We start from the raw sequence: 14,449 nt of genomic DNA, 5'->3' as shown, positions 1-14,449 counted from the left end.
GACAATAAAATCAACTTAAATATCATACTAGAGAAAGAGGCATATTCTTTAGCAAATAACATTGTACTATATATACTTAGCTGTTTTAAAAATAGAGGCAGCAAAGGTTCAGCAGGCAGCAAAGTGCACTCGATAAATATTTATTGTTTGAAGGTGTACATATGAAAAGTAAATAACTATTCTCTATTTTCGGAATAGAGAAAACCAGCATAGAAAGTAAGTTCTTCAAAGATACATGTAAATCTGAAAATACATAAACCTCTAATTCATGAAGGAGAATTAAATTTAAGGGGGAAAATAAAGGAAGAGGAAAACAGGGAATTCTCAAAGATGCTCAAGCTCTAATTAAGCTTAAAATTTAAAACCAAAAGCCAAAAAAACCATTTGTGACTTATTTTTACTCTACTCTACATTTACAAGCAGGATACAAAATACTGGTTTAGCTGACTACAATGTGGCCTTTCAACTATGCAGTAACTCCTAGTTCATGCTCTTCATCTTTAAAAGCCATTAAACACAGAAGTTAAGGACTCACTCTGTTATCATAAATTTCATTTTTCCAATGAACCAAGAAAACAGAAAAAAAACAAAAAGAGAAAATCTATTCTAGTATTTAAAAGCAACAACAAACACTGTGAACAAGGACAAATCTTCTGTTGTTATTCATTCATAATACACTGAGTTTGTCTCATGACTACTTTTAATATGTAATGAGAATTATTCATAGCAAAGCATGTTCTTGAGTCTATTTGGGAAAAAGAACACTCTACTTTCTGCTTTTATAACAGCAGCCAGATGTGCTTTGAAGTTAAATGTTCCCACTTTGTAATCCACAGTAACAGGGACTTGAAGCAATCTGTAAACAGTCTTAACATTTACTTCTTCATGCTCTTTTAGAAAACTTCTTGTTCTCTCATAATACCTCAAGAAAGAACACCACAATAAAGAATGTCCAAAATGGGAGATAAAAAAGGACTTATGTGAAACATTAAAGTCTAACAAAAATACAGAAAGCAAAGCTAAAAATAATTAAGTTCCAATAGCATGAGGAACCACATGACCGAACATTTCTTGTTTAAGAAGCAAATAGAATCACAATAATAAAATATAGAATAAGTTAAACTAAACTACAGACATCTGAATGCTCTCTAATGAAAGCTGGCTTTGACGTTTTATTTTGTTTAGTTCTTTAGCAGATTCGTTTGTTCGGTTACGAAGGGTTCTGTTAGTTTGTTTCTTCAAATTATTCGGGATTTGGTCAAACTCACCAAATACCCCCTTATAGACTAATGTTAATCAAATAGAGATGGTGTATGGTTCCAGAAAAATAGAAAGACATTTTATATGGTATTTTGGCTGTCTTAGAGGAAAGGACATTAACAGAATAGATACAACACCCTAAAATAAATGTTTTTAAGTCATAGCATCAGTCAGAGAAGCTGCCAAAACTCTTGCATAAAATAAGCTCATTCCTCAATGCTAAATCAATTATGCCCCAAAATAATGTTTTTTAAGTCAATATTTTGAAACTTGAAAAACATTTTTCACAGGAATAATACTACAAAAGGAGGCTCATTCATTGGCTTACTCACATTTCAACAAACACTTAATGAGCACAAATAAAATACAAATATCAAGACACAGTCCATTGACACAAGGAAAAGTAAATAAGCCAAAGAACAGAATAGAAACAGACATGTCCTGTCACCTGATTTATGAGACAAATAATACTGCAGTGCAGCTGGAAAAGAATAGTCTTCTCAATAAATGCAACTGTCCAAGTGACAAAAACAAATCTTAACTCCATATCTTACAATATACACAATACCATCTCCAGATGGTATGTAGATCTAAATAGAAAAAAATAAAATAACAGTGCTACTAGAAGAAAACATAGGAGAATATCTTCAGGCCCTTAAGATAGTCAAAGATCTTAAATAGAACCCAAAATAGCACTAAATATAAAATGATGAGAAAACAAACTGCATTAAAATTTTAAGTTTCTGTTGATCAAAAACACCAGAAAGAGAATGAAGGAAAGCAACAAAGTCAAAGAAAATATTTAAAACACTATATTCCAAAAGGACTCTAATCTAGGATATATACAAAGTTCATACATATTGATAAGAAAAAGGCTGACAACTCAACAGAAAAATTGGCAAAGCCTTAAGTAGATACTTCAGTCTGAGATACTATCCAAACTGTCAATAAACATATCAAAAAGTATCTAACTTTATAAGTCATCAGAAAATGCATGTTAAAAAACACACAATGCAATGTTAGTAACCACTCTTGAGAATTCTATCTAATAAAAGAGTAATATGCAAATTGACCATACCTCCACTACACCCACAAGCCATACCCACCAGCCAATCAGGAGCAAGTATGCAAATTAACCCAACCAAGATGGCTGCGGCCATGGAGCGAGCAGGAGGCTTGGGTTTCCCCGGCAATGGAGGAAGCCAAGCTTCCTGCACACCCTGGCCAGCCCAGGCCTCTGCTCAAGGCTACAAAGTTTCAATTACAGAAGATAAGTAAATCCCAACAAAAATGGCTGCAGCCAGAGCAAGCAGGGCCTCCGCTTGGGTCGCCGGGGGGGCGTGGCCGGCCTGCAAACCACCAAAGGCCTCTCACCCAGGCTGCCCCACGCCCCAAGGGAACCCCCACCCTGATCCGGGACACCCTTCAGGGCAAACCAGCTGGCCCCCACCCGTGCACCACGCCTCTATCCTATCTAATAAAAGAGTAATATGCAAATTTACCATCACTCCAACACACAAGATGGCTGCCCCCATGTGGTCAAAGATGGCTGCCCCCATGTGGACACAAGATGGCCACCACAAGATGGCCAGCAGGGGAGGGCAGTTGAGAGGGATCAGGCCAGCAGGGGAGGGCAGTTGTGGGCGATCAGAACAGCAGGGGAGGGCAGTAGTGAGGGACCAGGCCTGCAAGGGAGGGCAGTTGGGGGCGATCAAGCCTGCATGGGAGGGCAGTTAGGGGTGACCAGGCCGGCTGAGGAGGGAAGTTGGGGGTGACCAGGCCTGCAAGGAATGGCAGTTGGGGGGACCCAGGCCTGCAGGGGAGGGCAGTTAGGGATGACCAGGCCTGCAGGGGAGGGCAGTTAGGGGCAATCAGGCTGGCAGGGGAGCAGTTAGGCATCAATCAGGCTGGCGGGGGAGTGTTTAGGGGGTGATCAGGCTGGCAGGCAGAAGCAGTTAGGGGCAATCAGGAAGATAGGCAGGCAGGCAGTTGGGAGCCAGCAATCCTGGATTATGAGAGGGATGTCCCAGATTGGAGAGGGTGCAGGCTGGGCTGAGGGACACACACCCCCATGCTGAATTTCGTGCACCAAGCCTCTAGTCTATATATATATAAAAGGCTAATGTGCAAAGTGTCCCCGCAGGAATTCAATCGGGAAACCAGGAGTTCTATCACTTGCTATGAAAGTGCACTGGCCAACAGGAGGCGGTGTGGAATGAAGGAAGGCCCTTGCTTGGAGCTGGCAGCTGGGAAAGGGAGGCCCCAGCTGTCAACCAGAAGGAAGGCCCCAATCGTCCCTGATTGCCAGCCAGGCCTAGGGACTGTACCTGTGCACAAATTTCGTTCACTGGGCCTCTAGTGGCTACATATCTTTAATTAAAAATAATTAACTGACACCCAACTGGCACGGCTCAGTGGTTGACCATCGATCTATGAACCAGGAGGTCACAGTTTGATTCCTGGTCAGGGCACATTCCCTGGGTTGCAGGCTCAATCCCTAGTGTGGGGCATGCAGAAGGCAGCAGATCAATGATTCTCTCTCATCAGTGATGTTTCTATCTCTCTCTCCCTCTCCCTTCCTCTCTGAAATCAATAAAAATATGTATTTTTTAAAATAATAATAATTAACTGACGACACCAAGTACGGAACAGGAACTGACACACACTGCTGATGAGGATCAAAGTGGCACAAGCAATCTAGAAAACAATTTGGCAATATCTACTGTATCAATTGGCTTTTTGCTGCATAACAAATCACTCAAACCTTTGTGGCTTCAAACTACAACCACTGGATTTAGCTCCCAATTCTGTGGGTCAGCACCTTGGGCAGCCCCTGCACTGGAAGGGCTCATCTCACTAGAGTGACAGCAGCCCTGGGTGACCAATGAGAACAGTTCTCAGTAGGCCACAATGACAAAGGCACAGGGAGTAGAATTGCCAGGCCTCCCACATTCCTCCCAGAGAGAGTAAGGGAGCATCTCCAGTTGCTGATGCCCTGCAGGTGCTCCCTTGACCACAATGGGGAGGTGCACTCTTCATGATAGACCCTGGGGTGCTATCCACCCTCCAGAACTCCCTGAGGGATCTGGAGAAGGCACTCCTGCTGACCTCACCCTGCTCCTTCCCCCACTTCCTGTCCTGAGAGCTCTCCCTGCACAAACCCCCCATCCTGGGTCCTGTTCTCTCAGCTGTGCTTACAGGGATCTAGGGGGTCTACTCAGAGTCCTCACTGTTCCTTTGCTCCTGGTGAGAGTGAGGCTCTGCAGTCAGCGCAGGACCCAGGAACTGGGATATAAAGCCCAAGAAAGTCCTCCCTATGGCCCCTCACCCCATGCTCAGAAATAAGATTTATATAAAGAGAGTTACGCATGAAACATATATAATAAAGTATATTAACAAAGCAAGAAAGCTTTCCAAAAACTAAAGGTTAAAAAGGTTAAAGAGTAAGAAAAAATAATATAGGAAGAAAATTTAATTGCTAGTCTTAGTATATAAATCTCTACTTGAAATATGTATTCCTAGAAAAAAATATTAACACACTCCTGGAAAAAGAAAGAATAATGGTATTTTTAACATAAACTAGAAAATTCAAATTCCAGAACATCTAATGCATCAGAATGAAGGTATTGTCAGTTACACTAGAAATATAAAAAACTTACCTTTGTATACAGCACAGAAATTAACCAGTTATTAACTGATCATTCAGAGGAAGAAAGGAAAAAATATTCGGTGGCACATTCTCATACAAACTAAATCCAAAGCAAAATCTAAGCCTTTAATACACTGGACACTTGAATTATTCTACTGTGATCAAGAGATACATAGCTCAGCCTGATTAATGCATGTATGTTATAAATATATAAAAATACAAGACTTTCATATTTTATACTGTTAGTGCATTCTTTGAACAATAAAATGTGAAACAAAACCCCAGGCAGGCCTAGTTTTAAGGCATTACCTCAAAATATTTTAGATGCTTTCTTTTCATTTTATTATACATTGAAAATTTTAATCCTCCGAACAGTTAAGTAATCATGAAAAGTCTTCCATGTGCTAAGAAATGTACATCAAAAGTTTCAAATGGCTGAGGGCAAAGGCAAGTTTAAAAGACCCAGAATTTTGTTTTTCACTTTGATATTGCCTTCTGGCAAAAAGAATTTGTCTTTCAGAGGGATTTCCTGTGCTCTTCTCCCATGCTGGTAACTTAGACCACTTCTCCAATACCCTCAAACATGAAAATGTTTTTCTTTTGACTTACTATTCCCCTCGTGACCCATTCTGCTTCTCCCTTCTCTGTCATTAATGTACTCCAAAATCACTGAGATTCATGTAGCTTAAATTCTTATCCATTTCCCTACCCTCCAATCATGGCCACTGCCTGAGCCAGGCATCCTCACCCAGCCTCCTCCCTTTAACTACTAGGGCTGTTCAGCCTCTGGGTACAACTGCCCCTCTAACAGAGGGACTAAGACAGAAGACTCCCGCCCTGAGTCTCATGAAGCTCCAAACTTTGAACTCCCCAGTTATCGTACCATCTCTTCCAACTCCATGAGTTTAAAACAAGCTTTTAAACCCCTAAACTGGATTCTCCCATTGGACAATCAATTAACTGATGGAGAGCCAACATTCCCATTTCCTGAAACCTTTGGGTGCCCTTCTGTGCAGCCTACCACTAAGTCAGTAAGCATTCTGTATTTTCTGTGAAACAGGCTTCCTTCCTGCACTTTCCATCCTGCACTTTCCATCTCCACTGAAGTCACACTAACGTAGAGTTCATTGCGAACACCTACAAGATGATTGGTTCCCTCTCTCCATTTCTACTCACATCCACCATAACCTTCATAATGCCACCTAATTGATTTTCCTAAAGCACATTAAGCCCATCATTAGAAAGAAGGGTTTGGGGTTTTTTTTAAATAATAATTCCTAATGTCAGTAAGAAGTGAGTAATAGACAATCCCATACACTGCTGGTTGGAAAATAAATTGGTATAATACCCCTTCTGGGCCTAAGAAAGCAACTGAATATGTATAAAATGACTCTTCTAAGTAATTTTAGTGCAGTATTACTTATATTAGCAACAAACAGGTTGCAGCCTGAATGTCCAAAAATAACTGAATGCTTAAATAAGTTATGGAATATCCATCCAAAAGAAAAATTAGTGCTACCATTAAGATTCATGTTTACAGAACTATTATAAACTTAAACCAAATTTAAAATAGCACTTAAATATAACTGCAATTTTGTTTAAATTTTAATTTTATAAACACACAGAAAAAAGGAAATATACATAAAACAAAATGTTACATCTCTCAGTGTTATGATTTTAAAACAGTTTACTCCTCTCATTTTCTGTATTTTTCAAATGTTCAAATTACAAATTATTTTTATAGTAACCAAGTGTGACAAAAATTGTTTTAAATCCCTTTTTATTTCCTCAAAGCATTTTAACAGCAAATATGTAAAATGGAATGTGAGGGGGTGGGGTGGAAATAAACCTCCTGCCCAGAGGTCAGGGTTCGATTCCCTATCAGGGCACATGCTCAGATTGCAGGCTGGATCCCAGTAGGGGGCGTGCAGGAGGCAGCCGGTTGCTGATTCTTATCACTGATGTTCCTATCTCTTTCTCCCTCTCTCTTCCTCTCTGAAATCAATAAAAATATATTTAAAAAATAAAATAAACCTCCTGGGCTTCCTAATGCCTAAAATTTAAATGCTAAACTTCTCCATTTAGCATTCAGAGCTCCCATGCAATCCAGCTGCTAACGTTACTCCCCAACCCCCACATATACCCTAGGAACTAGTCATGACAGTTCACTTACGGTACACAGCACCCGTTCTTCATGCCTATTTCTGCCTTGAATTCCTAGCTCTGTCCTCCCCAACCATCCAAGTACATTCATGCTCCCAGACTCTGGATATGAAAACTGCTATTCATGATGGCAGCTCATCCATGAAGTCTCCCTGACATTTTTTTTTTTTCAACCCAAATGCCCTTGCTTTTCCAACTCCTCCCTTCCCTCCCCTCCACCTCAATATTCTACTTTCTATCTAACTCATTTTGGTATTTTATTATATGCTATCTTAAATTATTATTTTACTATTTATGTGTATGTCTCATTTCCCCAACAAAAATGGCAGCTGTTCAGGGGCAGAGACTATGTTATGCTTGTTTGGAATGTTATTTCTCTTTCCTGCGCTCACAGTCCTTCCTGGTGTTAACACAGTACTTGACATCTAACATCCAACACTAGTCACTGAATAGAATTAAATTAGTTCAGATGTTTTTTCTTCAAATACTATGATTCTCCCACATGAATATACATACATAAAACAAATACTTGTTTTACCCCAAGATTCCAACTATTAAGGCGAGCTTCAATGTCGCTGTCATCCAAAGAAACAGCAGATTTTTTCAAATGAACTTCCTGAAATACAAAAGAGAAAAAGAAGGGATGAAGGAAAGAGGGAAGGAGGGAAGAAATAAAAGAGAAAAGGAAGAAGGTAAATAAGGGAGGGAGAGCAGGGAAAAGGGAGGGAGGAAGACGGACAAAATGTGTCATTCAGAGCAGTGAGAACTTTGTGAGCTTTTTTGGTAGTGCTATATTGCCTCAGAGAAAAGGGTTATGTTACAATTGAGCTGGTTTTCAGTTCTAAGTAATGACTGTTTATTACATCTGCTTAGGGCTATGAGATGCCTTCACAATATATTCACACAGTAACTAGATTTCAAAAAAAACCATCAAAAGAATATTTTAAAAATTAATCCAGACTCTTCTCTTTAAGTTCTTTTACAGAAAGTTTTAATTGTGGTATACCACAGTAGCTTTAAAGGGGGATGGGGAGACACTTGAAAAGATGAATTATTTACTCTCGTTAAAATTAGTTAACAGGAAAGTTTGTGCTGATGTCCAAGAAACTCTTTGTTCTTAAATTAATTCTCATTCATACCCTGAATATAAAGAGAAATAGGCTTTGAATTCACATCACAAAAACACAATTACAGTGATTTTTTACTTTTTCAAAAAAGTAGAATTCCATGCTTTTTTTCACCTCCCATGTAATTTATTAAATTACATATTTATCAAACCAGATTGAAATTATAATTAACTGAGGATAGCCTAAGATCAGTGCCAAAAATGAACAATGATCCGAAAGCGCTAAAAACTTAGAAAAGTCCATCTGTGTAAAATAACAGTGTATAGTCTACAATACAGCTAAAAAAAATGTATTTTGAAATTAAATTTGTTGATACAGTATTTTCATGCTTTCAGAAAACCTCATTAATACAAATAAACCTATTTACCTATGGTCAATTAAGTCATCTGAAGTGATGAAAACAAAAAGTTGTTTGCTATATATTATATTAAAATTCATTATTGCTTCTATCATTGGTCCCCTTTTTATTTTTATAAGAATGTCTTAAGAAAATGTACCTGCTTTATTTTGAGTAAATATAATGATTGATAATAAACCCACAAATATTTAAAATGTGCTCCCCTTTATATTAAAATATTTTTGAAAGTTCCAAATTATCACTGGAGAAAATGCAAAGAGTTATGTTCAGAGCAATATGTGCTAAAACAGTCAGGCATCACTCGGGATATTCTTGAAACTAAAAGTCTTGCAACCCAAGACAAGCCAGAGTTACACAAAGACCCTAGTAGGCAGGCAAGGTCCTTCCCTTCACACAGCTACCTGCAATGCTCACTGGTACCTTGTTCAAACTAAATCTATGTTATTTATGCAATTGATTGCATCTATTGCAATTAGATGCAAGAGAGGTATTCATAGGTCAAGATATAAACAGTTCACTTCATCAGGAAGGCAGTATCTCCTATATCATTACAAGTTAATCCCAATTTCTTAAATTTATGACAACTGTCTCATTATTTTTATACATACACTGAATAAAAAAAGTAAAAAACAAACAAAAAAAACCCTAAAAAACGAATAGCTTTCCGAAGCTATTCTTTGATACACAAGAAAAACGATAGACTGATTAACATGATGCCTTAGAATTACTGAGAAAGCAGAAGGAACAGTGTGGAATACACCAAACACACCATTTCTTTGACATCAGGATGGTCACCAAAACTTTCAGTACTTATTTGCTATTTCTAAGTCATCGTTGGAACCTTAACAATATGAAACTAAAAATTTGTGGAGTTAAAGCAACAAACAAACAGAAGTAGAATCTGATCTTACACAACTCTTTTGATTAGTATGTTGTCCGTCTTCTCTGTAGGTTGGACTCCTAGAATGTGATGTCCTTTGGAGTTTCGCAGTGTACTGTTCCCTATGGACCAACACAGTAACAATCAGAACTGGGGGTATTCGGAGGACATGGGAATTTTCAAATCTAAGCTTACCAAGTTTTCTTGGGATGAGATGATTATTTATATTAACAATGATGTTTCAGTAGCAAAGAAAAAATCTAAGTAACTTGTATTTGTCACATTTTATTTCATTTAAACTATAAATGTCACCTAAAAGCCACATACTTGCTTACAAACAAATGTGATCTTTAAGTAGGACTATAATAAACTACATGTATTTAAAATGTTCTCCTCCATTTACCTTACCCTAAATGTAGGAAGAGAAAAAAATAAAGCATATATTCTTAGATAATTCTTTTAAAAGGTTAGCAAGTTTTGTGGAATTCATGTTCCATATCAAGATGAAACCTAAAAATATATAAAATAACAAAACTTTTATGTAGCTGAAAGTCTGAATTAACTTGGAACCTTGTCAGAAACCACAGATAAATCAAAGTCTTCAATTTAAAAATGCACCATGTCGCCCTGGCCAATGTGGCTCAGTTGGTTGGCATCATCCTGTGCACCAAAAGGTTACTGGTTCAATTCCTGGTCAGGGCACATGCCCAGGGTTTCATGCTGGAGGCAGCCAATCGATCTTTCTCTCCCTCTCTCTCACTCTCCCTCTCCCTCCCTCCCTTTGTCTCTAAAAATCAATAGTAATAATAATAATAATAATAATAATTAAATTTAAGTGCACCATGTTAATTCAGGTAAAATATGATAAGTACAACATGTGTAGGAAAATAACTTGAACAAAAAGACTTTTCTCCAATGTAAAACATAATAGAAAAATACCATTCTCAATTTCTACCCTAGCCTGGAGTCTCTCATACACTTTTACTCACATTGCTTCAATGAAAGTTCCATGACTACAAATATCTGTTCTCTGAACAGCTGCTTCAATATTTGTGAAATGGAAACTAACCATTATATAATGAATTAAAGTCACTAACTTTCAACCATAAGCCATGTCAGGATTTCCTTCACAAACAGTGAGCTGTACTAAGTATTCCAAAAAGATAAAATAGTAATCAAAATGACAAGACTACAATGAAGGTGTTTTTTGGTAGTAACTCTAATAAATAACATTCCTTAGACTAGTTACAAAATAATTTAGAATGTCTGGGAAAGCCATTTTCAAAAGAGCTATCCATTTTGTATATCCCTACTCAATATCCCCATAGCCAAATAGTTAAAAATAAATGAAAAAGTAAAAAAGTATTTGAAAATAATCTCATCAGCCAATGTGCTAGAGCTGATAGAAGCATTTAATACTCAGTGTGGGAAGAGGCAACCTGATATATCAAACTAAGCAATGGCCTGTTCTTCTTTAAGAATAGATTAAATAGTCATAAAAAAGAGCTATAATTAAAAATTGAAACATGCTTAAATATTAAAAGTAATTCTTCTCATAGAAAATATTAATAAAAAGAAGAACTGAAACATTTATTCATTTATTACACAGGGTGCATACATAAAACAACACAGCCTTTTACCTCACTTGTAGCATCCTCTGTACCAATCTTCCTCTTTCCCATCACAATAAATTTTCAAAATAAGTTATTGGGTCCATGCCCTAACCTGCCATATACTCTTCAATCAACAATTTGACTTCCACTCACCCTGAAAGTGCTGTATGTAAAGTCATCAATGATCTCCTAGTTGCTCAAGCAAATGAGTCATAAATGTCCTTACCCTCCCTAGTTAATCTCATCAAGGCATGAGGAACAGTGTTTTAAAGCTGCCACAGAACCATTCTGCCCTGGTTCTCTCCTTGAGAAATCTCCTTCACAGAAACCTTCACTAGCTTTTCTCTCTCTGTACATCCCATACTGGCTAACATCCCAGGTGTCTGTGCCTAGTCTTATCTACTTCCCTTTTACATGCTTTCCCTGGACAATTCAATATGCTCTTCATTTTTCAAATAATAATAAGCATGAATTACCAAATCCACATATCCATCCCAATTGCTCTGCCTCCAACCCCATTACAAATACAAGTTAAATAGCCCCACTTCCATTTCAACATGTCCAAAACTAAATGCATTCTACTGCCCCAGAACATGTGCCAGTGCAGGCCCAGTGGAGCAGAGGCTTCCTGAAGCCAGCTCCAGGTGAAGGCAGCTGAACCAAGGAAAAGAGGAAGGTCAGTATCAGCACTAAAATCTGGGCTGGCACAAGAAACTAAGGACATTAGGCGTAGATATTTCATTTCTGGCCACCGAGACTGAGTCAAGCTGGTAACACAATTAACTGAAACTGTAAGTAGGTACAAAGGTAGCTCAGAATGACAGAGATTGGGCTGGAGGTCAAGGTGAACAGTGAGATAGAGGATAGAAGGCAAAGCTCAACCCCATAAACCTTCTTCTGAAGGGTAACAGACTAGCAAGCCATGGTGCTCATACAGACAGCCTACAATTAGTACAGGGGATGTGATTACAGCAAGCTCATGATTATGGTGCTTGGCCAATTAGAAAAGAGGGACTGTGGCTTGATTAACCTGAGGGTGCCCAAACTAACAGAGCCAGAAAAGCTCAAGCACATTATAAGATGCCCTGAAATCAAATGCCTTTTCATTCCTCGTAATAGGAAATTGGGTATAGGAAATATCCATTTTTTTCTTTCACTTTTTCCTAATGCTAAAATATTTCAACAGAAATTCAGAAACATTTGCTCAGCAACTCTGTTGGTTCCAAATACTAGAGGAACAGATACTTGGTCCCTATAAAGATAAAGAGATAAGCAATGACACATGTAAGATTTAAAAGCCTAAAGAAAGAGCAATCGCATGTCCTCCTACAAAAGAAACTTAATGTATTTTTTAAAGGGAGAAATTTATAAAATGTATTTTTAATCTGTGCTCTGACTGTGATTCAAGTGAACATTTCAGCTGTAGAAAGGAAATGAACAATCTGTGATCATAAAAATGTGCTTACAAATGAAAAACATGATTATCAAATTTTAAAACCATAGTGGAAGAAGAGAATAGCCGACTAAATATAGCATAAAATCAAATCAGCAAATTAGAAACTCATTCAAAAAGTATCCTAAGAATACAAAGGAAAAAATAAAGGGATGAATATAATAAATGCAAGCGATAAGGAAGATAGATTCAAAATCTCCAATGTCGAAATAACATGAATTCCAGAAGGAGCAAATAAGACAGAAATTTGGAGAATAAGAGTTAAAGATACAGTAGTGACAGTGGCAGTTAAGACTGCACCAGAGAAGAGCCTAAAAGAGTAACCTATGACACCACTGTGAGCAAGAACAAAAATGCAATGCCATGAGAAGGATGGAAACTGAAGGTCCGCCGGGCCCTGGTTCCAGAAACAACCAGAGGCAGCAGGAAGTGTGACTGCAGAGAAGTAGGAGGGAATCAAGGTTCTTCAAAGTAGAGGAATAAAGTCAAACTCACCAAGAAACCAGAGGCAGGAATGGAGTTCCTCGCTCTGAGAGGAAGCTGAAAACCAGTGCGGGTGGTCATTTCTGAAAACTATGACTTTTAAGAAGCTATATGCCCCAGAAAGGCAAAGAACATAAACACAGCCTCAAAAACAAGGAGTCAGACTGGCTTCATGTGAAAGGGACAGAGAATTCAGAATGAAAAGAGGTTTCAGAGTCCCCAAATTCTACAAATGGGAAGCAGGCTAAGAAAACTACTAGGCTTAAAACAAATCACTTCTTATGGTAAAAGAAAGATAATTCAAAGGGAAAAGCCCAGGCCATGAAGAACAAACCCAGGAAGAAGCACTAAGCCCTAATCAAGACACAGCTGGCATGGCTCAGTGGTTGAGCATCGTCCTATGAAACAGGAGGTCATGGTTTGATTCCCAGTCAGTGCACATGCCCGGGTTGTGGGCTCAATCCCCAGTAAGGAGCATGCAAGAGGCAGCTGATCAATGGTTTTCTCATCATTGATGTTTCTATCTCTCTGTCCCTCTCCCTTCCTCTCTGAAATCAATAAAAACATATTGTTAAAGAAATAAAATAATTTTTTTAAAAAGAAACAGGTGACAGATAAGATGTCTGGCTAGATTTCAGAATGCTGTAGAACTGTCATTGTATATGTGTTGCACTTTCAGTTTTCTGAGTGAAGGTCCAGGTCTCAACACCATGTTGGCTATGTGGGTGGATGAGGGGAGCAGAGTAACTTACTCCTTTAGTTCACAGATGTTTAGATTGGAAAAAGCCACATCGAAGAAGTCTTGGCTACACCTGGATATGATTTTTATTAAGTTTATTGAGATATCATTTATTTACAATAAAATCTTTACCCATTTAAAATGTAGAATTTGATGAGTTTTGACAAATGTATATACCAGTATAACCATCACAATAGAGACAGATCCTTTCTATCACACCCCAAACTCCTCTTGAGCTCCTTTGGAATCAATCTACTCCCTTCTGCAACTGTATTTTGTGGAATCTCAAATATATGGAATAAAAAACTATGTACATTTTTGTCTGGCTTATGTAACTGAGGAAAATGTTTCTGAGATTCAGCCATGTTGTTACACATATCAAAAGTTTATTTCATTTTATTGCTGTAGTATTCCAGTATGTGAATAAACCATCACTTGCTTTTTTACTCATGTGCTGAGGGATATTTAGATTGTCTCCAGATTGGGGCTATTATGAATAAAGATTCTATGAATATTCAGGCTCAAATATTTATGTGGACATGCATTTTCATTTCTCTTGACTAAACACCTAGGAATAGAATTGTGGACAATATGGTAAATTATCTTAAACTTTAAAAGAAATTGGCAAAGTGGGCATGCTATTTTCTATTCCCATCAACACTATAGACTTCCAATTTCATCATATCATAATCCTATTGGTCTCCTCAGTCTTTATATTTTTAGC

General features: G+C 37.9%; 1 protein-coding gene across 1 annotated transcript in view; it reads right to left on the bottom strand.

Annotated features, from left to right (window-relative positions):
* The window catches only part of LOC129147417 (centrosomal protein of 112 kDa-like), a 61,394-nt gene that overhangs the window by 19,921 nt on the left and 27,024 nt on the right, over positions 1 to 14,449 (bottom strand). Inside the window, exon 2 of the mRNA XM_054709418.1 lies at positions 7,611 to 7,688. Within this exon, the coding sequence (XP_054565393.1) occupies positions 7,611 to 7,688 (78 nt within the window). The remainder of the gene's footprint in view (positions 1 to 7,610; positions 7,689 to 14,449) is intronic.

Source organism: Eptesicus fuscus, chromosome 20 (assembly GCF_027574615.1).
Source record: "Eptesicus fuscus isolate TK198812 chromosome 20, DD_ASM_mEF_20220401, whole genome shotgun sequence".
Classification (NCBI taxonomy): Eukaryota; Metazoa; Chordata; class Mammalia; order Chiroptera; family Vespertilionidae; genus Eptesicus; species Eptesicus fuscus.
The sequence above is the reverse complement of the archived record's forward strand: the minus strand, read 5'-3'. Positions and strand labels throughout refer to the sequence as shown.